Raw genomic sequence first — 25,349 nt, 5'->3', positions numbered from 1 at the left:
CACATTTCATGTATAAGACAATTCAAAGTGCTTTCCATGAAACAATAAAAGCATTACAGCAGGATGCAGAGGAAGCATTAAAAGTACATTAAAGTACAGGATTAAAAGGAATAAATAAAAGCAAGACAAAATTTTAAGGCAACAACTAAAAGTTTTGAAATGGCAGGTGCAGTGTCCAGTAAAAGCATGTTATCATGCATAAGGGGAAATTTATTAGGAGAACCAGCAAAATATAAATAAACTGACAAATAAAATTGTGATATTATGTCCATACAACACATAAAGTTAAAAATAAATGTGCAAATTGCAATAGCAACAAAAGACCATGCAATGATAAGTCTCACTGTAAATCTAGATCAGGACTTTAGCTCCATCTGTTAACACTTATAAAGAAAAAGTAGAGCAGATCCACAGCACTTCCAAAAACCCATAAGAAGAAAAGAGCCACTAGTTTGATACTGGATGGCTTTCCTGCATTTTTCAGTCAGTTCTTTAGGCTTTAGACTGAGTAATGACTCTCAACCTGTTATTTTTCATTATCTTTCTACTGTCACTTTCTCTGCAAGGAGGAGTTAACCAGGTTAATGATGTGACCTTAACTGAGTATGAAAGTATGAGTGTAAAATATACAGAATAATTCTACATGAAAAGATAATAGAAAATATCAGATTTTTTGTGCCAAACAGCTGCAAAGAAAATTAACAGTTTTAATACACTGTATCATTTTTTTTATTTTATTTAGGTGACTGTGGATGATATGGGGAACAAAATAGTGTATGAATTTCCTGTCAGCCGTTGGTTTGCCATTGATGAAGATGATGGAAAGATCCAGAGAGACATTTTGGTGGGAGGAGGGCAGCCCACAGGTGAGGAAAAGGATAAGAAAAGGATGAAAATTTAAAAAAAAAAGTTATCAAACCTGGAAAAATGTCCTGTAAAAAAGATGAAAAATAATAAAATACTCAGCTGTTTTGGTCAGGCTTTTAAAATTAATTATCATCATCCACTGTCTGAATAAAATGAGTTTAAATATATTTATTTTAATCATTACAAAATATCAATATTAAATACTATTATGATGGAATACAATATTAATTTGAGGAATTCAGCAGTCTTTCTATACCAGAGAACAACAACTGAAGGCAAAGCCTGCCAGAAAGCCATGTAATCACTCATTCTTGAGTCAGACTACTAATGTTTAGATCTGGGAGATCTTGTTCCTGCTCAGCTCTTCTGAAGCAGTCGCAATGAACCATAGTGACCCATTGGCTTTATCTCCGATAGCCTAACATGTAACTGTATCCATCAGGTATTGTGTACAACGTCCAGGTTGTGACAGGGAACGTCCGAGGTGCGGGGACCAACTCTAAAATTCACATAGTGATGCACGGCACCAAGGGCATGAGGAACAGTGGCAAGGTAGGAGAAGATAAAATAACAGAGAAGAAAGACTATAAAATTGACAAACAGTCTTCAGATTTTATTTATATGAGTCAAAATAAGAACATTTTACTTTATTTGAATTCTTTGGTGCAACAGGAAGAAACATTTCAATTTAAATGTTTGTTTAAGTAGTAATATATTCACCCAAACAGATAAAGATACCTCAGTTATATAATAATTTGTCTGACGGATTAACTTAAGCTCAATGTATGAATATCTCCAAGTATATGTATACCTATCTCCATATAAGCATACATGGAATCCCTCCTATAGTTATATACAGCATATACGTATACACTTTCCAATTAAATCTAATGGAAAGGCATGTCCAAACTGTTGAGTGGTATCTCTTTGTTTATTTATTTATATATTTAGTTATTTAGTCCCTTCACACTGACCCGTGAATTGTTTAATGATTAAAAAAAGGAACTTAATTCAAGGATAAATCAGTTTTGTGTCTACACACAGACAGACAAGTCGGCAAAGACATCTACAGGTTAATCTACAATAAGATTTGCACCAATAAAGGGATTTCCAAAGAGCTATTAGCTGAAAACCTGGCATATCTCAGCATGATGTGCAATGTGTCTGTGTAAGATTTTGTGGGCACTGTGCAAGATGAGGGTAAATGAAAATGTTAGAGACCTAAAAAATAACTATTTACAGCAACTGAACAGTATCTCAAAGCAATGCAATAAGAAAAATAACTTGACACAGAACCATCAGAAATTGCCTCCGTGGGAGGAAGGTTTAAAAACAATCATTCTTGAAGATTGGAAACTGGAGAAAAATGCTGAGAAAAGTCAAATGAGGTAAGAACTGAAGTGAAAATAAGTGGGAACAGGTAATATGAAGCGATTAATCTGCTCCAGAGTATGAACCACAACATTACTGAAGCACTGTGGAATCATTTTGACAGACAACAGAACAAAAAGCATCCAGAGCTTTGATATGTCCATCAAGAAGCGCAGATAATTATTATATTTCTGAGGACTACTAAGAGAAACTGCAAGAAATCCTTTCTTCTCAGATTACTTCCTGAATTCCTGGAAATATATAAAGAAATAAGGATTGGCTCAATAAGACTATTTCACAGCACTTTTGTGTATGATGATGGGAAGAATTCCTCTCTTCATTTATTACATTTGAGCACTCTTTCCCCATTTACATGTCCTATTTACCTATCCTGCAGGTGTTTTTGGAAGGAGGCAAGTTTGAGCGTGGTTTGACAGACATCTTTAATGTTGAGATTGCTGCACTTCTAAGCCCTCTAAGCAGAGTCGCTATTGGACACGACAATGATGGAGTCAGTCCTGGATGGTACTGCGAAAAGGTACACTGATACTCAGAAGTACATACAGATATTACAGTCTGGTTTTTCACTGTGGATTAGCTGAGCTGAATCAATGGTTTCCGCAGGTTGTGGTGTACTGCACATTCACAGGAATAGAGCAGACCTTCCCATGCAGTAAATGGCTGGATGAGAAGGAGGGAGACGGGCTGATAGAAAGAGAGCTGTATGAGATGGTCTCACTCAGGCAGAAGAGACAGAAGAGTGAGTTAAATGTGTATTATAATTTCTCAGCAGCAGCAGGAAAACACCTGTTTTTTATGTTTCCAAAAACTATGCAAAAGAATTGAAAAGCTCTGTGATATTATTGATATTTATTATACAGAACAGGCAGTCTGACTTGATTCTGCTTTGCCTACGACATTAGAGCCAATCTCTCTTAAAGAGCTGTAAATGCACAGTGCAGTTTTTTCCTTTGGTCCACAAATGCATAGAGCAAGATTTACTTTTCCTGTTTTCCATCACTGCATCAATTTCATGTCCATTCACAATCACAGAATTCACAAGTTGGGAGCTGTCCACAGCAATCACTTGAGTGCAGGTTTCTGCCCTGAGAGTACATTTTAACAAGGAAAAATATCATCTCACGGGCTCCACTGACACCTTGACAGAGCAAAACTAGCCTGAAATGACTTGCCACAAACTTCTTCTGCAAATTTAACTGCTCCCAAAGTGTAAAGAACCTTTATTCTATGTTCTCTTGGCAGTAAGGTAAATAACAGAACTGTCCTGCAGTCACAATAGGTTTACTATTAATCATATATAAGTTAGTCCTCTTCAATTATTTATTTTTGATATCCTCAGAGCACCCCTGGTCCTTGTGGATCTGGACATCAGACCTTCCTAATGCAGGAACCGATGCAGATATCTCCTTCCAGGTGTACGGAGACAAGGGCAAATCAGATGAGATCAGGCTGGACAACAAAACTGACAATTTTGAACAGGGACAGATAGACAAGTTTATGGTAAGAATTCTGTATGTGAGTAAAATATGTATCTGACATAAAAACAGCAGATTGCAAAGCTCATTTAATCTTTACATCGTCTCACAGGTTGAGCTGCCTGATTTGGGAAAACTGACCAAACTCCGTATTTGGCATGAGAAGAGAAATCCTTTTGCCGGATGGCATCTCAGTAAGGTGAAATCTCAAATCTCAAGATCTGTTATGAATAAAGATCTGTTTGTCACATTTATTAGAAAAAATAACTACTTTTTATATTTGTGATCCCACAAAACAGAAATAAGTCCCATGTATTAACATGTATGTACTGTAAAAAAAAAAAACAAAAAAAAAAAACAAAAAAAAAAACAACACTATGGTTGGGAAGTTTTCCAAAGTACAACCAAAGGTTAAATCTTTAGTGTGTTTTTTTACATTTATTTATTTATTTATTTTACTTTTGTTCAACAGTTCATAGACTTTACAAGTAACGTGTTGTTTTAACGTGTTGTTTTAAGATTCTGCAATCAGCAGATTAACCGGTGAGAGTGCCAGGGTTGGGTATAAAGGCCCATTCATGCAAGTTGGATACACAGATAGACGGACACTTTCGTCCATCTCCTGTGTTGTTTGCACATGTAATTTGGTCAATTTTCGGTCACTTGAAGCAGCAAAGGGATCAACACCACCAGAAACTCCCAGTGCAGTGTTGAGAAGAATAGTTGTCATGCCACCAGCAAAAAGAACAAACCAGAGAAAAAGAGGAACAGGAAGAAGCAGAAGAAAAAGACAATCAGGGCAACAATTGTAGCGATGGCAGTCTTACCATATGGTGGGAGCTATTGAAGGAAGGCTGTGTGAGTGTGTCAGGCATGTTGGGCAGTTGCAAATAACTTTCCAGTGGAAGTCTGAACTCAGCATTAACCACTAGTGGATTCATTAGGCGCATTCTGACAGAGAAGTTCTAAGAACACAGTTCTAATAACTGTCCTAGTTCTAAGAACGGCTCTTCTCCAGGGGAACTGTTTCATGTTGCATTCGCACATGAGTTGGAGGCGGTAGCGGAACCGATGTGATGCATACGTCTGCGACAGTGACTTTAGCGCCACATAACAACAAAACAACACAAAGTAACACCGGCAAGCTAATATGGAGAACGAAGAGATCGTAGTGTTTATGCTCTGCTTGATGGAGATGTTACTCATGGACGATACAACCAGGCATCTCACGTCGAGGCTGGAAGGCTCCTGAAAGTCAGAAGATGAAGAATCCAGCGGCAGGAGATACGCCGCAGACAAAGGAGACGACGTGTAAGTTTAACTTATTAAACATGCACCGATTGTATACGTGTCTTATAGGTAAACATTTCAGACTGTTTACTACTGTCTGTGTTGAGCAGATTACAATAAGTAAATATTTCAGAAGGCGGGTTTATTGTAACTCGTGTTCTGTGTTCCAGACGTTGCTGCAGCTCATTGAACCTCCTCACCGTCCGGCTGGTCCGGAGCAAAGCTGATAACTAGTGGGAAAAGGTTGCTCTCAATTTTACCGATGAGCAGTGGATAGAGAATTTCTGTATGTCCAGGGAGACATTTCAATGCATCTGTGGCCGCCTGAAGCTGCACTGGAGAGGATGGACACAACCACCTGCTGCAGATACTGAAGGAGATGGAGAACAGCCTGGATGCTTTACCTCCTGCCTTCCAGCTAATCACTACACACCTCTTCATAATAAGCATCATGTTCTGGAAGTTCCACAGACAGAACATACATGTATACATGTAAATGCATCATTTCATTTTTTTTTTTTTTTTTTTTTTTTGTGTGTTATGTGCAAAATAAAGATCTCATCATCTGCTATTAAGCTTTGTGTGTTTTATGGAATCATCAGTAGAAAGGTGGAGGAGTAATCCGTAACTGAAGGGTTGGTTGTGACTGAGTTATGGTTTAGAATTATGAGGACATAGTCACACAGATTTAGCGTATATGAAGGTAAAAATATAAAAAGGGTGGTGAAATGTTTACAGGTGTGTAATTTGTGTCAGATCTTGGTTAAACATGATAAACTTCATTCTGTGATATGGAGCATATTATAAAGTTGATAAACTAATGTAATTTACACCCAGGGATAAGACTTAAAATGTAGCGACCAAAGATGGATTATTTAATATTTCATAGCTGTGATAAATTAATAACAACTCAATATTTTTATTAGCTAATATTTTATAGATGTGGCCAAAGCACATCTAACAGACACAAACTGAATACTTCAGACTCTTTACAAAGTCATTTATTTTTTATAGTGAATACAGCAGAGCAAAAATAACTATTTACATGTGTGTATATGCTCTGCATATCACACTGGCTTTTCCAGCCGCACGCAGGAGTCATTTGCTGCGGCGCTGCCTGAGTAGGCATGTTGGTGGTACAAGCTGTCGAATTTACAGTTTTTTCCTTTCGTCCCACTCCGGTTGTCGTGGTCCTTAATTTATTTGTAGTCTTGTGTGAGTTTTCTACGTGCGCTGCTTCGCGTTATCCCGCGTTGTCTGACTGAGGGCTGATCGTCAGGAATATTTTTATATTTCGCTGCGAACCTTCAAAACCTCTCTGAAAATCCTCTGTGGTGTAGACGGTCAGAAGAGCTTCGACCTCCTCGTCGGTCCATTTATCGCTTGCTCTGTTGTTGTTTTTGTCCTATGTGCAACTGTGTTTTTTAAATGTGGGGGACACAAAATGCGGAAATCTGGCAAGGGGCGTAGCTACCAGTCACCAAACACCTACATCATGAGGGTTCCTATAGAACCCCGTTCAGACCCTGCCTCGGAGCAGGAGCTAAAATGGTTATAGGAACTGAGGGCTTTGGTCCCTAGTTCCTATATGTCGGAATGTGCAAAAAAACGGCCTGGTTCCTGAAAAGGTTATAGGAACTGCAAAAGGTTCCTACAGTCGGAAAGAGCCTATACTGTATGATAATGTTTGAAACGGACATACCTTTTTATCTATCTAAAGGAGCATTTCCCAAAGTCTTTCCGAATAATGATTGTTAGGACTCACCACTTTGTGTGAAAGTCTGTCAAATAATTATCCATTATTAAGAAAAAAAACATGCAGAATTACAAGGAACTATGTTTTTGTTTTTTTTAAAAAAAAACATTTACACTGTATAATATTGTTAACAAAAAAATCTGGTAATTTGAGAAATTCTCATTGTATAAACAGTAAGGCTAGAAATCACTGTGGGGCGTATATAATCTTTAAGTCCTCAGGTGGCACTGCATGAGAAATAACCTGGGAGTGGTTTCTCGAGCAATGGAAAGCTATTGTTACCCAACACAATACACCATTGCAACCAGAAACTATATTACACAAGGAAAAAGCCTGTTCAGAAAACCAGCTGAGTTATCTGAACGCAAACTCATTTCACATGGACAGAAAGACAACGGATACATGCTTTGTGGTTAGACGAGTCCATGTTTCAGCTGCTTTTTAGAAGAAGCCTATGTACCAGTAAGTGACATCTTTTCCCAGGAAGTCTGAGCTATTTCAGCAAAACAACACTCAACCTTCCTAGAAGTGGGATTGGTGGTATCCTCAACTACAGATAGTCATTTAATGGTCATAAAATGTATCTTGTTTTAAACATTTCATCGCACACACACACACACACACACACACACACACACACACACACACACACACACACACACATATATATATATATATATATATATATTACTATATCTCTATAGGAAGATTTAAAAAATGTTCTGAGGCTATATATTAATTTCATTCTATGTTTAGCATTTTAATTATTTTTTTATTTAGAGTTATTACATAGGTCAAATAAGCTCTGTCTTAATCTCCTCAGGTTACTCTAATAAAGTCATTAACAAAGGAGAAGTACACATTTCCATGTGAGAGATGGCTGGACATAAATGAAGACGACAATGAAGTTGTAAAGGAACTTCCTGCCAACGGAGACTCGATCACTGAGCCACTGCCACGTAAGTTCATAGTAACACACAAGTCAATCAAAATCTGCTTTGCCAAATATGAATGAAAGTGTAAAGGATTATTAATGATTTTATTCTGTTCTGCAGTGATCAAATACAGAGTGACAGTCTGTACAGGAACTATTAGCGGTAGTGGCACAGATGCATCAGTATTTCTGAATCTCATTGGAGATCAGGGGGAAACCGGAGAACGACAGCTGATCAACTGCAAAAACAACGTCAACAAGTTTGAGAAGGGCAATGTGGGTACATTCAGCAAATCACTGTTTAATCAATCAAAAATCATCATTTTACTGATACACACTGGAGCCATTTACTTATCATTACTGCTTAGTTTGTGACCTTTAATAAGAACATTTCTTTCCAGACATGAATCTTAAATTATACCTGATTAAAATGATAAAAATGTAGTGTTCATAAACTAAAATAATATTGTCATAATGCAGCTGTAAATGGTGTAAAACTGCTTTACACTATACAGTTACATTATTGCAAAATGAATGAGCAAGAATAAAGTGTGCATGGCTTTTCATTTATATGCTTTCCATGTACACCTTGTTGTTGTTATCTTTTTTTTCCAGCTGGATGAGTTTATAATCGAGGCAGTAGCCTTGGGCCAGGTACGCAGGGTGAGGATTGGACATGACGGGAAAGGTGGAGGCTGTGGCTGGTTTCTTGATAAAGTAGTTGTAAGAGAGGAAGGACAGGCTGAGGCCAACGCTGTAGAGTTCCCCTGTGACAGGTTTGTTAGTCACAATATTACACTCAGAGCATTTTTTTCAGGATGCTATTTAAACAAAGCTTTCTCATCCTCTCAAACCTGCCTCATTCTCTGATAACACGGACTTAACATCCATGTGGTCAACTTTTTTAATCATGTAGGCACACTTCATGAGTTTCCATAATCAGATCGGACTTTTTCAGGGTTTGACTGTCCAGAACAGATGCTACCTTACTTGGATTTGTTTTTATCTAACAGCTTAAACCAACCATGTCCTGTTTTTGTGACTTCTCTCCTCAACAACGATCTTTCTGTCCACAGAAGTGCTGCTCATTGAATGCTTATTATTTTTTACAGTATTGTTAGAAAACTCCACCCTGCTGTGTGTAAAGATCCCTGGAGATGAGCAGTTTCAGTAACACAAACCAGCCTATGTGACACCAGCAACCCTGTCATGGTTAAAAGTCACAGCTCTCATTTTGCCATTTAACATTAACTGAAGTTCCTCCTGACCTTTTACATGCATTATTTCATGCAGCCACATGGACAGCTGATTGGGTAATTAGATGAATAAGCAGGGGTTCTGTGAGTGCATACTAAGTAGCTGTTATAACTGTGGAAGTGAGTGGATCTAATAGATGAGATAACAGGTTATTGCCTGAATGTACTCTGCAGGTGGTTGGATCGCAGCGAGGATGATGGACAGATTGTTCGAGAATTAGTGCCATTCTCAGATGGACAACGTCTATACAGTGAGTTAATACCTTAACGTTTCCTTCAATTCAATTTGTTTATATAGCACTCATTCACAGCAAAAGTGATCTTTAGACATTTTAAAGATGTAGTCCAATCAAACCTCAAGTTTCCTAGGGAAATATTTAATAAAGAAATATCACTCTGATGCCTATGATTTTTTTCTGTTTGTGTGTTAGATGTCAGCTATTACGTATTAGTGAAGACAGGTAGCATCCCTGGGAGCAGCTCCAACTCCAATGTATTTGTCAAGCTCTATGGAGAGAAAGGCGACACCTCTAAGATGATGCTGGTGGTCTCTGCCAATAACCTGGGGAACTACTTTGAGATGGGCCGCGTCGATATCTTCGTTGTGGAAACCTTTGATATTGGACAGGTATTTCCATTTGGTGTTAATACCTTTGAGAATCTTAACATTTAATTTATCAAAGTCACAAAGTCTTTTTTGTTGTTGTTAATTTATTCGAGTTACAGCATTTTTTTTTTCTTTTTTGACCTTTATTTTACCAGTATGTGGTAAATCTGGTAAACTGGTATCTGGTAAAATCAGTTTATTAAATATATACAATGTCTTCTATTTAACATCATAACAGATTAACCGATTGCTGATTGGTCACACCAACGAGGGCATGCGGGCTGGTTGGTTCTTGGACAGTGTTCAGATTATGATTCCAGTCCATGGAAAGAATTACATGTTCCCGAGTCACCGCTGGCTGTGCAAGGATGAAGCTGATGGAAAGACAGAGGTGGAGCTTTACCCAAGCGAGATCCTGGACATGGACCAACGTAGGCAGCACTCACATCCACAGATCATTTAATGAAGACAGAGATACACAAAAAATAAATGGTTCTGTACTTCACAGCTTCATTTCAAATCACTGAACTTCATTAATTTCCATGAAAGTCATTTAAAGTCAAACACCTAGAATTACACAATGGATAAAGTCCTAATGAAATCAAATTTAATTAAATAATTTTTTGGGACTGTCTGTCTTTTGTACATCAGTATCTGGCACATAAATGTCAGCATTTTGAAAGAATTCCTCATATTATATCAGAACTTGTCATTTCCTGGCAAACTAAGGGTGGGCTGGAAAGTGCCTTTTTGTTTTTTTAAGATCTGCAGCTATGATATTGTCAGAAGGACCATACCAACTTTATTCACAAAGCACTTTAAAACAACCACAGCTGAAACAAAGTGCTGCACATAATTAAATATTGAAAACTATAAGGAACTATTTAAAAAAGCATTAAAAATAGATTTAAAAAAACCCAGACATATAAACATGACATGAGAACAAATAAAATTCAACACAATAAGACAATTAAAACCACTAGTGCACAGATCAGAGTCATAAAATATGGGAACATGTGCTGAATTGGAAGCTTACCTAACTTCCCTAACTACACCAGATTACTCTACAAGCCACTTAGTGGGGACTTTTAAACATGAATCGTTAGAATATAATCTAAAAAATGTAAATGTAATTTGAATCAAAGTATAACACTTTAAAACATTCAAATAAAAAGCCTATTTATTTAGTCTCATTGCTTTAGTTAGCTGCTGAGCACCTTGAAACTGCTCTTTTGAAAAGTTGTGCAAGTTATTTTTATTGTAAATGAACCCAAATGCCGGACTACAAGGCAGAAAGACATAAGAATTAAGATTTATTAAAAGAAACAGAAGGCACTGCAACTGGCAGGATAAACCAGGTCTTGGTCAGAACCTAAACTAAAATAACAGAACTATTAACACGTAAAACAAATCACGTAAAGCTAGTAATACAAAGACAAACTGAGACAGAAGATATGAAATCCTAGAAAAACTAAGTAATATTTATACTGAGGAAGTAAATGACAGCATAAGGAGCAGGTTTGGTAATTAGCAGCTGAGGACAGGGTGTAACAGGGAAGTATACATAGGAGAATAAACCTTTACATTAAAAATGAAGCAACAAATACAGAACCAAGGAAAAAAATAACAAAAACCCCAGAAACCCCAACCTGAACTCAGATATTCTAAATCTAAAGAAAAAAACGGTAAAAGGCTTGGACTAAATCTCTAACAACTACAGAAAGAAAACATATGTAAATAATGGGTTTTGTGTCCTCTTTTACATTCTTCAATTTGCATTTTCCAGTGATTAACTACGAGATAACAGTAGTAACTGGAGATGCGATGTTTGCTGGCACCAATGCCAAAGTCTTCATCCAGATCTATGGGGACAAGGGGAAGACAGAGGTTATCACACTCGAAAGCAGATCCAACAACTACGAGCGGAACACAACAGAAATATTTAAGGTACCAAATCTAGATTTTCTGGTTTCAGTAGCTCCAAAAAGTGTCTCAGCAGTTTAATCTGATTGTCTATAAAGAGATGTCACATTCTGAGTAAAAAAATCTTCTAAATGTTTTACAGATAGAGGCCAAAGATGTTGGGAAGATCTTTAAGATACGCATTGGTCATGATGGTTCTGGAATGGGATCTGGCTGGTTCCTGGAGACGGTGGACATCAAACATCTAATCATGGCTTTGGTTCCCAAAGAGAAGAAAAAAGATGACAAGAAGAAGAAGAAGAAAAAGAAGAAAGATGAGGATGATGATGAAGACGAAGGAGAGGAGATGCAGGAAGTGGTGCTGACTTATCATTTCCCCTGTTCACGCTGGCTGGCTGGAGGAGAGGAGGATGGCGAGCTGGTGGTGGAGCTGCTGCCTGAGGGAGAGGAGAATCTTGAAGGTACAAAATTAATTAAACATATGACGGGCAAGCTCCAGATACTGTATGTTCTTTTAGGTTCATGATATAATTTAAATATCTTGACAGCTGAGCAGCTGGAGAACTGAACTGTGACAGAAAAAAACCTTCATATTGAGTGTACTGCCTAGTGAAACATATAAAATAATGGAGCAGCTATTTGCTTATTTATTTTCACTAAACCTTTCCCTCATTTTGGTGCTTGTTAAAGTTAAATAAATGAATTTTAAAATTCTAAGATTTTTTTTTTTTTTTGGCTGGCTTCTCTTGTGCCAGTACTATTAAAGCATTTCCAGTCTTTGCATACTTTTCCATGTAGTAATTTAAATGTCACTGATGAAATCCAACACCTCTGCACTGATTTCTAGTGGGTTGCACCTGCATAACATATTCACAGGGAAAGAAGCATGTAGGTGCTGGTTGAAAGTCAAATGCACAAATTGGGGATTTGAAACATCTAGAGCTAGAATTTAAAAAAAATTTTGTGTGTATTGTCTATGTTAGAGTCAATAGCACAAATACTGTACTTATATACAATCCATTTATTTAGGTGGTGGTGTGAACGTATCCAACCTTGTTCAACTATTTTTGAATTTATTTATAAGCACCCAGCTGTTGTCATGCTGAAAGCCTTTTAGGTGCAACTGCTGCCTTATGTCTTCAGTGAGTCAAGAAATTTAAATTATCTGTAGTTATATTCATTGTGTTTTGAGCACAGAAAAACAAGGTTAAAGAAAAAAAAATTACTTCATGTAAGTAAAATGTAATCTTAAATGCAGAATAAACACAAAGTAATCAGTGGCTGACATTCACCTGTGATATATTGTTTATCCATTTTTCTAGTGAGCAGAGTTGTACCTTCAATAGTTTTATAGATTATGTACAGATTTTCCCTTTAAGCATTTTTGGTGAAACCCTTAACTCATATCAAGAATTACACACAATAATTCCTTCATTTAAATTATTTATAATATTTGATGGCACATGTACATCTTTGTATCAACACTGGTTGTTTACATGAATTGATTTGACACAGTTTCCTGGCTGATATGCAACAGGTTCAAGAGGTTTCAGTAACTCATCCCTTGCTTGTCTGACAGTCAACACCTATGAAGTGTGCGTCTTCACTGGTGACATGCTGGGAGCTGGGGCAGATGCCAAAGTCTACATTAATATTTATGGGGAAAATGGAGACACTGGAGAGCGCTATCTGAGGAATTCTGACAATCTCAACAAATTTGAACGAGGACAGGTATGATGACCTAAAGTCTTACAAATGAGCTTCTAAATTTACATGATTACTTAACACTTGAAGCATTCCTGCACTCTGTTTTACCGTTTAATTTTTAATAGCATTTCTGAATATACTTTCCGGGTACTTGCTGAAAATTAACCACAGGTTACTCAAAGATCCAAGCACTTCTAGGCAACACAAGCCTTGCATTTAGGTGTGGGTGGGAGTGTATTCTGATAGAATTACAAGCTCTCCTGCAACAAGTCAGCTGTGACCGAAATGAGCTCTGAGAAGTCCTCAGTGTTATTGAACCCGTCCTACTTTTACTCATTTCTTTACCGCACCTGTGAATTATTCATCTCTACTCTACAAATGGTTTCTTAGGAACACAAAATTCTGGCTTACATAATTAAATTCTAATTGTACAACTCACACATCAAAAGGGGAAAAAATGGTGACTTTGCTTATTTATAAAATGTCCATACTTTGTTTTTACAATTAAAGACATTTTATTTGAAAAGAGCTGATGATTTAAATAGTCTGACCACAATACTAATTAAATACAAACGGTTTCCATAAGCTTAAGAGGCTGGCAAAATTGTTGGAAAACATATTGAAATCTTTTTTTTTTTATTCAGAAATAGAACTAAGGCAACAATCAAACATGAAACTGAAACATTATATGGGTCAAAATTTGAGCAACATATGCTAACTAGGCAACTTCTTTTTACAGGTAGGGCCTTGCTTATTGTAGCAAGACAATGTCAAACCACACTGTGAATTTATTGGATAATCATGACTCTGTAGTGCCATAGTTAAAAGGCTAAAACTGTTTTCCACCTCTAAGCACTTGTGCACTATAAAGCAAAAAAGAATGTGAAAAAGTAGGCAACGAAATATTGAGCAGTTTGTCATGGAGAGTGGAGTGGATTGAGAATTTAAAGGCAGGACTTGGTAGGAGGCAAGGAGAATGATTAATTAAAGCTTAAGTCCCTGTTGATGTATGGAAACATGACATCAAACAAACAGGGGATTAAGCAGTGGGGAAACACAGGACTAACTGACATGAGGATGTGACAATGATCTGATAATGTACAATGAAATCCAAGGAGCTCATAGGGGTGATTAGCTGAATGGGTACAGACAGATGATGAGTAACCAGAAACAAATGGTAATATACTCACCAAGGGACAAGACAAAGATAGCTAAGGACATCTACGGACAACAGCAGGAAACAGAGAAAGTCAAACCTGACAAGACTAGAATAGAGGATTAAAAAGAAAAGAATTCATAAGTTAAGTCAACTACAATACAGGACATGGAAATAGGCCAAGCACTGACTACACACAGAACAGAAGGGACAACAAAAGCAAGTAAAATAACAAGATGAAGACAACCCTAAGAGATATTAATACATGACAAAACCCGACCACAACACAGTTAAAGTCATATATCAAGCAGGAATGTGGAAGCATTTGGAAGATGTTTGGCAAAAACACTTAAACAGGAGTCTTTGGTTGCTGTGTTTTGCAGGAAGACGTTTTCATAGTGACAGCTGTTGATTTGGGCCCTTTGAAGAAGCTCCGAATCCGCCATGACAACAGTAACCCTTACTCATCCTGGTACCTGGATCGTGTTGAGATAGTAGACACAATGGAGGATACAACGTAGGTGAAAGACATTTTCATGGCTTTTGCTGATGTGATTACAGAAGACAAAAGATCTCTTTGTAAACTTTAACACTGAATAGTTTTTGTGTGATAACATCTGAGAATTAGTACGCTAATCAAAGGCATTTCTTACGTGTAGATACTACTTCCCCTGTAACCGCTGGCTTGCAGTGGACGAGGATGATGGGCAGATAGCGAGAGAGTTGGTTCCTGTGGACGAGGCTTTTATGAGGCAGGATGAGGATGAGGAAGGGACAAGCGCCACTCTGGGGCTCGAGCAGAAATGTAACAAAGCTGGCAATAAAATATCCAGTTTTAAGTTTGAACACATATAATTTTGTGGCCTTTTTTATTTTTCTTATAGCCATGTCAACTACATATACTCTTAAAATAAAAACTGGAGACAAGGAGTATGCTGGAACTGACGCCAATGTCTTTGCCATCCTGTTTGGTGAAAAAGATGATACAGGTGCGATGGTTCATTTGCTTAGTATCAACTTAGTGGCCTTCACAGACTGTATGCTTTTGTCTAAATTATGATTTGAATGTTACTCACAGGGATCATCAACCTGAAGGCTTGTAAAAACTACAAAAACAAGTTTGAACAGGGAATGATCAATGAGTTCACTGTGGAGGCTGTGGACTTGGGCGACCTAGAGAAGCTTCGAATTGGACATGACAACTCAGGTGACCAAAAAAAGACAAAAAAAATGTGTACAAGAAGTGCATGGATTAAAGTTTTTTATGTATAACTTTATTTCTGGAAACAGGAGGTTCAGCTGGGTGGTTTTTGGACTGGGTTGAGATCAATGCCCCCTCTCAGGGTCAGAGAATGCGCTTCCCGTGTGGCCGCTGGCTGGATAAAGTAGAGGATGATGGTGCGATTGTGAGAGATCTCTATCCTGCTGAGTTACAGACTGAACTTTACACCCCCTGTAAGTTTTCAGGCTCAAACCTTTCTCTGCTTAAAGCATAAAAACATTCCCAAGTAAAAAAATATACTGAATCTAAAGTGGTCGTTCAGAACATTGAGTCTGACCTGTGATCAATATAATGTTTCTGTGGTGTCCTACCATTTAGATATGACCACTACAGGAGCTTTCTTGAATCACACACAAAGTCTAAATTCTTCGTTTGCTTAATGTGTCACCTTTACATGCCTCTAAGTGTGAAAGACAGGTGTTAAAAGAGTGTATTTCTTTTGTATCCCAGCTGACATGCCATTAAACATCTGTTTTTCAGTTGTGCCTTATGAGATAAAAATATTCACCAGTGATGTGTTTGCTGCGGGAACAGACGCCGATGTGTTCATAGTCCTGTATGGGACTAAAGGAATGTGCACACAGCAGAAACACCTGTGTGTCAACAAAAGAGAGCGACGGCTGTACTTTGAGAGAGGAGCTGAGGACATGTTTATTGTGGAGGTCAGCATGTGGGTTTAAAATGTAGACTATTTTTAACTGTGGCTGCAAGTGTGTAAACAGTTACCTGATTTTTCACAGCTGGAGGACATTGGGGATGTTATAGAGAAAATCAGGATTGGTCATGACAACAGGGGCACCAACCCAGGATGGCACCTTGACAGAGTGGAGATCAGGCGACAACTCCGGAAAGGAAAGGTAGTAAAACACCTGCTTAGTACAGCGTCAAAAGTTTGTTGTTTTGTTTTTGTTAGTTTTTTTTTTACTCTTTATTTCCCAATTAGTTATTTCACATATTCTGTCCACACACAACTGTTCAACAGATACTTTCTGTCTCTGTTAGACAGATCCAGATAGGAATATTTATTTGTGATTAATGGCAGGGTTCAGAGACAACCATTTTCCCATGTGAGTGCTGGCTCGCCAAGTCTGAAGATGATGGGGAGACGGTGCGGGAGCTGGTGCCCTCAAGCATCATCACACAGAAACTCCTCAGGGATGGGACGCTGAAGACAACTGAAACAGAGGTGGAGGATGCGCTGGAGAGTAGGTTTTACTCTGGCTTTAGAGGGGGAGTGTAACTAATTTTCTCAAACTTTTCACTAAAACTTTGAGGTACTGTTGTTTCCATTTCATGCCCCTTAATGCATTTTCTTCACTGCCCTGTCATGCTGTCTCCATGTCATTTATTTCACAGCTGTAGTTACTGTATTTCAGGGGGAAGGGGGGCATGTACATTGTAAAAACAATAGTTTATAGAGTTATCACTTGAAGCTGCAGCTGCTCTCTGCACCACGGAGCTTACAGTATAATAAGATTCAACTCATTGTTCAGGCTGCAGCAGGCAGCTGTTTTCGGTGAGAATGTTCCTGACTAAAAACCTAATACTGCTCAATATTTAAGAACCGGCACATTTAGAGACTAGCTGGTTACCATGTGGGGGAATTTAGCAGCTAAAAAATATGTTTCCCACATCTCGAGCTAGGCAAAAACTTTACAATTGGTGATATATAGATACTCAACCATTGCATTTTAAAGAGTTAAAGATTTCCAAAGATAAAAGTGCCACAGCAAATTATAGTTTTCTACCTTTTGTTCCTTCATATTTGTGTTGGATCCGAAGAGCTTTCTACTAGGAAATGCCAATTTACCTCCAGGGACCTAAACAGTCTTAAATATGCAGTTCATCTACTTAATTTACAGCCAAGTCTTGTCTCGATTACAGCTCACATGTACAAGGTGTCTGTGCGGACAGGTGATATGTACGGAGCTGGGACTGATGCCAACGTTTTTCTCACCATTTACGGTGACCTGGGAGACACAGGAGAGCGCAAACTTGCCAAATCAGAGAACAACAGAAACAAATTTGAGAGAGGAGAAGTATGTGAGGAAAGATGGGATACGTTAAGTTACAGCACTTTAAGTATCTAAAGATAAAAAGATCAGTTTGATTGTCTTTGCTTTTAGGTGGATAAGTTTACCATTGAGGCTGTGGACCTGGGACAGGTATTCAAGATTCACATCCGCCATGATAACTCCTTGGTGGGAGCTGATTGGTACCTGGACCAGGTGGAGGTGCAGGATGTGGACACAGAGGAAGTTTACATGTTTCTGTGTGAACGCTGGCTGTCAACAAAGAAAGAAGACAATCAAATAGAGAGGACCTTCTATGTCAAGGTTTGCTAAACTTTAGTTGTGGTTAGCAAAAGTGCAATATTACCATGGTTCTTGTATTTGTTCTATTATCCACTGATACATTAGAAATTTGTGTATTGTGTGTCTGGCTCAGGGGTATGAGGGTGAAAGGAACACTGATCCATATTTCAAGAAGATGGCCCAGAGCAAATTAGGACTGGACAGAAATGCCAACAAGAAGAAAAAGAAGAAAAAGGTGGCGGTGGTCGAAGACGGTCCAAGTAAGATCGTAAAATGACTCGCTGTGTTTCAGGTGGAGTTTGAGTATAATTAGATCCTGAACATGAAAAACAATAGCAATACCATCAACGAGTTAGATAACAGCCTCATGTTGTACTGATGGCTGCTAATTGTTCAGTTAACATAAAGACTGGAAACAAGGGGAAGCACTTTTTATGTCTTCTTTGAAGATGTGATGAAAATTGTATGCATGCTAGAGGAGCAGACAAATCAGTGCAGATGGAAATGTTTAGTTTATAGTTTACAGTTTATGGTTTATAACTTTCCATTGTGAGATTATGTATTTTGAACCAAACTATTCAGCTTTCCCTGGTTTGGGTTGATCCAAAACAATATTTAGAATGTTTTGTATAATGTCATGGACTACTTTGATTCAAAGAAATGTTCTATGTATGCAGCCCTAACCTTGTAAGATTTTACACTAAACTCAACCTTTAAGATAGTCACAACACAGAAACCAGCAGGATGCTCCGGCAACATGTAACAAGTACGGATCCTTGTAATTTCCTGCTGAGAAAAGTCAATAGACTTCCCTGAAATGTGCTTCAACTCATAACTAAACAATAACTCGGATTAAGAATTTACAGTTAGAGAATTCAAACTTCGCCTCACACTGGGACACAGTGAAAGAGTCTATACTCAGGAAATACAAATCAGGCAGTTACAGCCTCTGGGAGGAATTAGTGCATTACTCTTTCATGTTTTAGCTGAGCTGTTCAATTATTGTATGGCTGTGTTTTTTAAGGCTGGAACTGCAGCGTTTCCCCTGAGACTAAGCTAGGAATATGGCACCCCTCTTTATTTAGCTCAATGCTTGGATGCTTATGAGATGTTTATGATGGTTTTATGCTGTGTTTTTCACACAAGAGAGTTTTAGGGGCAATGTACAGACTGTTCCTACAGTTTCTGCTCATACATATGTGTCACAGGAGAAGGCTTTCTGCTGGAAATGATCTTTCAGGGCAGGAAATAAGGAAGAGGGAATGTGGGGCAGTGTCTGTACAGCATATAGATGACAGGACATGATGCAGCAATCAGGCAGTGGAAATGGCTCTGTTTCCTTTATAACACTTAGAGACTAGCAGATGAGGCACCTTGTTTTGTTGATCCCAATACTGCATGTATTTGTACATATTCACAATAGCTAGAGGAGAGTGGAAAGTAACACACAGGCCAGCAGAAAGGTGAATGAAGCAGCCCCTCTTACTACACATTACCAAAATGATCCAACATATTTGATGCTATGTTTGTACATTGTCTCATCTAATAATGTTCCATACATTAAAGGAGATTAGATAAGAGGACAATTTTCTGGAGCAAATTATCCTCTCATTTTCTTGTATTTTATTTAATTTACATTGTGGGTCCTAGGGAACTGCTCACCAGGCACCGAAATATGGCAGCTCCATGTGGTCTAGTAAATCTACAAGAAATGCAGAGCCTAATTTCCCAATTGGGATTAATGAAGTGTTTATTTATTATTATTATTATTATTATTATTATTATTATTATTATTATTATTATTATTATTATTATTATTATTATTATTATTATTTTACACACCTAATTGTTCCTTTAAGGAGGAACCTCTGCTGAATATTATACCTTCAAGTTGAGCATCTGTATTTGTAATAAAAGTGTCTGAAGTGGAATGTATTCTGTTGTCGAGCTCTCACTGGGCTGCTCTTGAATCGTGTTAAAATGGTAATGATTAGTGGACTGCATTTATTATTTTTAGAAATTTCTTTGTCTGGCCAATCAAAGCACTTAACAATACATTCACCCATTTTGTATGTCATTTTAAGTGTTAGTGTTAAATAGGGGCACCAATACCTCAGGTTGTAACACAGGTCATCCTATATTTGGAAAGTTGGTGGTTTGATTCCCATTCCCCTTGGGCAAGACACTTCACCCTACTTGCCTCCAGTGTCAGCATTGCTGGTGTATGAAAGTGGATGAATGTTTGGTAGTGGTCGGAGAGTTCCTTGGCATACATTAACTGCCATGATACCATGTCTGTCTGCCCAGGGCAGCTGTAGCTACACATGTGGCTTACCATCACCAAGTATGAATGAGGAGAGAATGGATAATGGATACAATATAAAACGCTTTGGGTACCTTGAAAAGCGCTATAGAAATCTAATCCATTAACATTATTATTATCATCATTATATCAAGGATTATTTATTAGCCTTAAGACGTCAGCAGATTAAATAAAGAGTCAGCACTTAGAATTTACCTTTTAACCTTGCTTACATTCTGCAAGGTACTTTACAATGTGTTACTCTTTCATCCATTTATACAAACACTTTTACTCCTCTAAACAGCACTATAAATTGTTGAAGGAGGTGGGGGCAAAGTGGGATTGAAAGTGGGATTTTGGATAAGGATATTTTAGCATATGGAGGGGTTGGGAATCAAACTATCAGCCTTCTGGCTTGAGGAGGAGCATCCACTGAGCCACGACTGCCAAAGTGACACAAAAAAATAAGAGACAAAAGTCTTATTTATATTAATTTATATGTAGGGGGTATAATGTCAGGCTTCTGTTTCCACTTATTTCCAGTCTTTACCAGTTACAGTATTAAATTTACAGTATGAACATAACTCAAAAAGAGAGAGAATTTTCTATAAAGTCAAACAATTTTGTGAAGTTACACTTTATCTGTTTCTGTCTAGCTTTAAAAAAGATGTCAAGAAAGCTTATTCATCCTTGAGATGAATGATGAGAAATAGTTCACTAAACTTTAAATCAAGACAAAGACATCTTCAGCCCGTTCTTCTCTGTCATGCAGTCATCCCGTATCACTTCTCGCTTTCCACTGGAATTGACCGTGATGCCAGCACTACAGCCAGGGTTTATGTCATCATCATCGGCCCTAATGATGTTGAAACAGACCGAATGTGGTTGGACCTGCCTGAGGGAAAGAAATCTTTCGCATCTGGCACCATGGAGCATTTTGTGTGCTATGGAACTGACGTAGGAGAGATCAAGAGGGTGGAAGTGAGAATCTGGGATTGTGTCTGTAGCTAAATCTGTGCAACTGTCTTCTCTCAGCTGCCTACTCAGATACACTGATGTTAAAAATTTAAATAAAGCCATTTCAAGCTCAGTTAATAATTAACTCTAGCTGTGTCTTGTGGTATGCAGATCAAAACAAAATTAGATGATGGATCAATTCCCAGCTCTTCTTCTCTGTCTCTGTCTCTCCCCTCGCTTTTCTCTCATGTCTTTTTTACAGCTTGGCCATAATGGTGTCACACCAGAGAGCTGTTGGTTGGTGGATGAGCTGTCGGTTGCCGTGCCAACAAAAGGTATCAAGTACATCTTCCCATGCAAGTGCTGGCTGGCCAAAGACAGGGGAGATGGTCTGACTACCAGACTGTTAAATGTGCTGGACTCCAGCACCATCAACATTATTCGCAAAGTGAGTCACTGCAAGTGAAATATGATGTCTTGAAAATTTTTTTAATGTGTTACATAAAAATAAAGCCACTCTCTCCTGTAAATGTTATCTGCTGTATTTTTCAGGTTATTTATTCAGTCACAGTTGTCACAGGAGACACTCAGTATGCAGGGACTGACACAAACATTTTGCTGACTGTATACGGAGCCAATGGGAGCACAGAGGAAATTCTGCTACCGAAAAATGGGGATAGGTTTGTCTGCCAGTGGTTGCATTATAGTGCTCTTATATAGTAACCTTAACCTCTCAATAAAAAAAAGAAAAGTAGGGAAAATACTTTGCTCACTAATTCAAAATTTGCATGGCAGAATTTTAAAGTTTGCTGATGGAGATTATAAGCTATACATTTGATTTATAGAACAGCCAAATAGTCAAGAAAAAATATTTTTTCATACTTTTGGCCCAAAGCAGTACATTTTCTTGCCCTGGACTGTTTTCTCAATGACAAATCTTCTGAAAATCACTTTTTAAAATCACCAAATAGTCGACCATTTACATTAATAAGCTTTATATTGAGACAGCTAATTCACTACTTCCACACTTCAAATCAAACTTAGCCAAACAGCTGATAGTTGTAGCCTTAGTATCAATATATGAGAGTGCAATTGCTCCAATTCTCAGTTAGAAAGCAACTAAGTTTCTTCCAAAAATTTTCAATTTCTTCATCATTATAACAATCTTTTGTTTATGTTTTCAAATGCTGAATATTATACTTATATTGTTCCATCCAGGTTTGAAAGAGGCCAAGAAGACACATTCGCCTTGGAGATAGATGACATTGCTCCTTTAAAGAAGATCAGAATTCGGATTGATGGCAGTGGGAGTCGCCCTGACTGGTTTTTTGATAGGGTAACATACTTTAATGAGTTGTAGGGTCTTCATCTAATAGATAATCTAATAACAATATCGGATTAGGTATTATCAGTGTATCTGTTAATGAAACTAACATGCTTTTAGATCATCATGCGGAACCTGATCACAGAAGAAGAGTATCTGTTTGCCTATGAGAATTGGCTGTCCAATACCAAAGGGCCAAAGAGGACAAAAGTATGTGAACTGGCAGCTGTGGTGGATGAAGAAGAGATGGTGGAAAAAACAACCTACATAATCCAAGTACAGACCAGTGATGTTGGAGGTGGGTTGCTTAAGTTTAACACATGCCAGCTCTGTATTAGAAGTACTGACTGAAGTCAGAAAAATAATCCAAGTAATATTCCAGGTGCTGGCACTGATACCAACGTGTTTTTGATTGTGTTCGGGGAGTACGGAGACACTGGAGTGCTAGCTCTGAAGGAGAGTACCAACAGGAACAAGTTTGAGCGAAAAATGAAGGACGTGTTCAGATTTCCTGACATGCTCAGTTTGGGCGAGCTGTCTAAAGTCAGAGTGTGGCATGACAACAAAGGTGAGGACGAGAGGAGAGCTGTGGGTCTAAATAAAAAAACAGGCAGGGAGTTTTTTGCAAAAAAAAAGAAGTGTTTTTAATAAAGATGCACATATCTGAGTAATTCGATGCAGATCAAATTTAAAAAAAAACTAAGATATCCTCTACATTTTAAATTAAGGATAAGATGTCAGAGTCCATCTTTGCCGTTAAGAACACTGCAATGGTCTGCCACAGCTAAAGACAAAAAAAAGTAACGAAAGCTTTGAGGGATTTTGCTGCTTCTACTGTGAACAGGCCCTGCTGCTGGCTGGCACCTGGAGTACATCGACGTGAAAGATGAGGCCATGGACCAGACGTTCAGGTTCCCCTGCGATCGCTGGCTGGCTAAAAATGAAGATGATGGGCAGATTATGAGGGAGCTGGCTTGTGCCAACAATGATTCTGTAGACCTCAGTGACAAAACAAGTTAGTAAAAATGGGAGTGTGGTGACATAATTACAGGCTCTATAATTGTTGGAGATTAAGGACTTGCAGCTAATTACAACCATTTGCCAGATGTGGAATGATTATAATCTGACAATGTCTCTGCATTGCCACAGAATATGAAATTGTTACAACAACTGCTAACACAGATGACGCCTCCACCACGGAAAATGCCTGGATTGTGTTGGAAGGAAGGAAAGCACGTTCCAAGGAGTTTGTTCTGGAAAACAAGAAAAAGAAGTTCTTATGGTGGGTCTTCAGAAGTAAATGAGGGACCTCAACTCATGTTAAACCCACATTATGTGGCCTTACATAATCTCCTCTCTTTTACTTTTTCTTTCATCTTGTAGCTCCACTTTCTGTTCTCCCATGTCTCTGCTCTCAGGAGGGTCAATCCCATGAGGCACAAAAAAGAAAATGTCTTAAGCAGGCTGCAGCCGTTCTGTTTAATTCTTAAAATCAAACCTACACAAACTTTTCTCAGTTACACATTTTTGCACATTTTTACAGCGGTGCCACTGATACATTTGAGTTCTCATCCAAGCACCTGGGGGACATTGTCAGCATCTGTCTTGGCCATATAACAAAAGATGGAAAAAAGGTGAAGAATGAAGCCTTCTGGCACCTTATGGAGGTGGTGGTGACAGAAAAGGAGCTGGGAAACAAGTAAGTGGAACCTCACACATCTACTATTTTATGTGAAATGTCACTTTAATGTCTCTAAACCCTTCTGTTCAGGTATTTCTTCCACTGTGATGCACAAATCCCCCTGGCAGCCAAAAAGGACCAATTCCTGACATTTGAGTGCTATAAATCCATTGAGAGCTTTGCAAGCAAAGTTCGCAACCTGGTCCCTATCAAGTACGAAATTATCGTCATCACTGGGGACATTAAAGGGGGCGGCACAGATGCAAATGTTTTTATCACCCTCTATGGTGTCAACGGGGACTCGGGCAAGCGAGATCTGCGGCAGAAGTTCCGCAACCTTTTTGAGCGAGGGCAAACGGACCGCTTCGTTCTGGAGATGTTGGACCTTGGAGAGCTGCTGAGGGTCAAAATGGAACATGACAGCACCAGCAGCAACTGTGGGTGGTATTTAGAGTGTGTTGAGGTGACCAACACAGCAAACTCAGTCACAACCATCTTTCCATGTGGAAAGTGGCTGGATGCTTCTAAGGCTGACAGACAAATTCAGCAAGTGCTCTACCCCAGGCATTAGGAAAATGATGCATGGAGGAAAGAGTGAAAGATAATTCAGATCTCTTTTGCTCCACAGTTTGTTTTATGCATCATGTTTTGTTGAGGGAAAAAAAGGAACCATAGCTGAAGTCTTATTGCATTAAAAGGAATTAACTTAAATTAAGGTCTGTGCCAAGTTCAAGGCCGCCCCTCTTTATATCATGTAAAATATACCTTGTAGAGTTTTGATACATAATATCATTTGTACGCTACTTAAGTCTGTTAATGGCATTTTTCTGTGTCTATCTACTTTTCAACGTATTTTTATTTTGTCTTGAAATAATCAGCAGTCAGTTCATCACATCCTGCTGCTATGCAGACCTGAGTCCTGATCAAATGGTAGTATCGTGTTGGAGTGAGACCAAGCTGTGTGTCTGAAGTGTATTTGGTCATTTGTCCAGTGTGTATGTGGAGTAAATAGGAATGCAGTTTGTAAAATGTTGATTGCAGCCAGTCTTTTCCTTTACAACCATTACAGCTAAAGAATCCCTTTAATTTGTTGTGAAGTATTTTTGACTGTAAAGTCAAAATTCC

At 38.3% G+C, this 25,349-nt stretch overlaps 1 protein-coding gene across 3 annotated transcripts in view; it reads left to right on the top strand.

The window, feature by feature from the left end:
• The window catches only part of loxhd1b (lipoxygenase homology PLAT domains 1b), a 29,393-nt gene extending 4,571 nt beyond the window's left edge, over positions 1 to 24,822 (top strand). The window contains exons 8-43 of one of the 3 annotated variants that reach the window (XM_041998483.1): positions 743 to 866; positions 1,310 to 1,419; positions 2,636 to 2,776; positions 2,863 to 2,998; positions 3,599 to 3,759; positions 3,847 to 3,933; positions 7,604 to 7,739; positions 7,836 to 7,990; positions 8,330 to 8,490; positions 9,145 to 9,221; positions 9,402 to 9,598; positions 9,816 to 10,008; positions 11,364 to 11,524; positions 11,643 to 11,961; positions 13,080 to 13,231; positions 14,747 to 14,880; positions 15,023 to 15,168; positions 15,248 to 15,352; positions 15,442 to 15,570; positions 15,654 to 15,818; positions 16,126 to 16,307; positions 16,386 to 16,502; positions 16,688 to 16,850; positions 17,530 to 17,684; positions 17,772 to 17,981; positions 18,094 to 18,220; positions 21,035 to 21,243; positions 21,482 to 21,667; positions 21,772 to 21,899; positions 22,438 to 22,555; positions 22,664 to 22,841; positions 22,926 to 23,111; positions 23,388 to 23,558; positions 23,693 to 23,825; positions 24,087 to 24,242; positions 24,315 to 24,822. In XM_041998483.1, the coding sequence (XP_041854417.1) occupies positions 743 to 866; positions 1,310 to 1,419; positions 2,636 to 2,776; positions 2,863 to 2,998; positions 3,599 to 3,759; positions 3,847 to 3,933; positions 7,604 to 7,739; positions 7,836 to 7,990; positions 8,330 to 8,490; positions 9,145 to 9,221; positions 9,402 to 9,598; positions 9,816 to 10,008; positions 11,364 to 11,524; positions 11,643 to 11,961; positions 13,080 to 13,231; positions 14,747 to 14,880; positions 15,023 to 15,168; positions 15,248 to 15,352; positions 15,442 to 15,570; positions 15,654 to 15,818; positions 16,126 to 16,307; positions 16,386 to 16,502; positions 16,688 to 16,850; positions 17,530 to 17,684; positions 17,772 to 17,981; positions 18,094 to 18,220; positions 21,035 to 21,243; positions 21,482 to 21,667; positions 21,772 to 21,899; positions 22,438 to 22,555; positions 22,664 to 22,841; positions 22,926 to 23,111; positions 23,388 to 23,558; positions 23,693 to 23,825; positions 24,087 to 24,242; positions 24,315 to 24,795 (5,889 nt within the window). In that variant the 3' untranslated portion in view covers positions 24,796 to 24,822. Of the gene's footprint in view, positions 1 to 742; positions 867 to 1,309; positions 1,420 to 2,635; positions 2,777 to 2,862; positions 2,999 to 3,598; positions 3,760 to 3,846; positions 3,934 to 7,603; positions 7,740 to 7,835; positions 7,991 to 8,329; positions 8,491 to 9,144; positions 9,222 to 9,401; positions 9,599 to 9,815; positions 10,009 to 11,363; positions 11,525 to 11,642; positions 11,962 to 13,002; positions 13,232 to 14,746; positions 14,885 to 15,022; positions 15,169 to 15,247; positions 15,353 to 15,441; positions 15,571 to 15,653; positions 15,819 to 16,125; positions 16,308 to 16,367; positions 16,503 to 16,687; positions 16,851 to 17,529; positions 17,685 to 17,771; positions 17,982 to 18,093; positions 18,221 to 21,034; positions 21,244 to 21,481; positions 21,668 to 21,771; positions 21,900 to 22,437; positions 22,556 to 22,663; positions 22,842 to 22,925; positions 23,112 to 23,387; positions 23,559 to 23,692; positions 23,826 to 24,086; positions 24,243 to 24,314 lie in introns of those variants that run through there. The other 2 variants (XM_041998484.1, XM_041998485.1) reach the window with 2 other exon arrangements.
• The last annotated feature ends 527 nt before the right edge of the window (positions 24,823 to 25,349 follow it).

This window comes from Melanotaenia boesemani, chromosome 11 (genome assembly GCF_017639745.1).
Source record: "Melanotaenia boesemani isolate fMelBoe1 chromosome 11, fMelBoe1.pri, whole genome shotgun sequence".
Classification (NCBI taxonomy): domain Eukaryota; kingdom Metazoa; phylum Chordata; class Actinopteri; order Atheriniformes; family Melanotaeniidae; genus Melanotaenia; species Melanotaenia boesemani.
The sequence above is the reverse complement of the archived record's forward strand: the minus strand, read 5'-3'. Positions and strand labels throughout refer to the sequence as shown.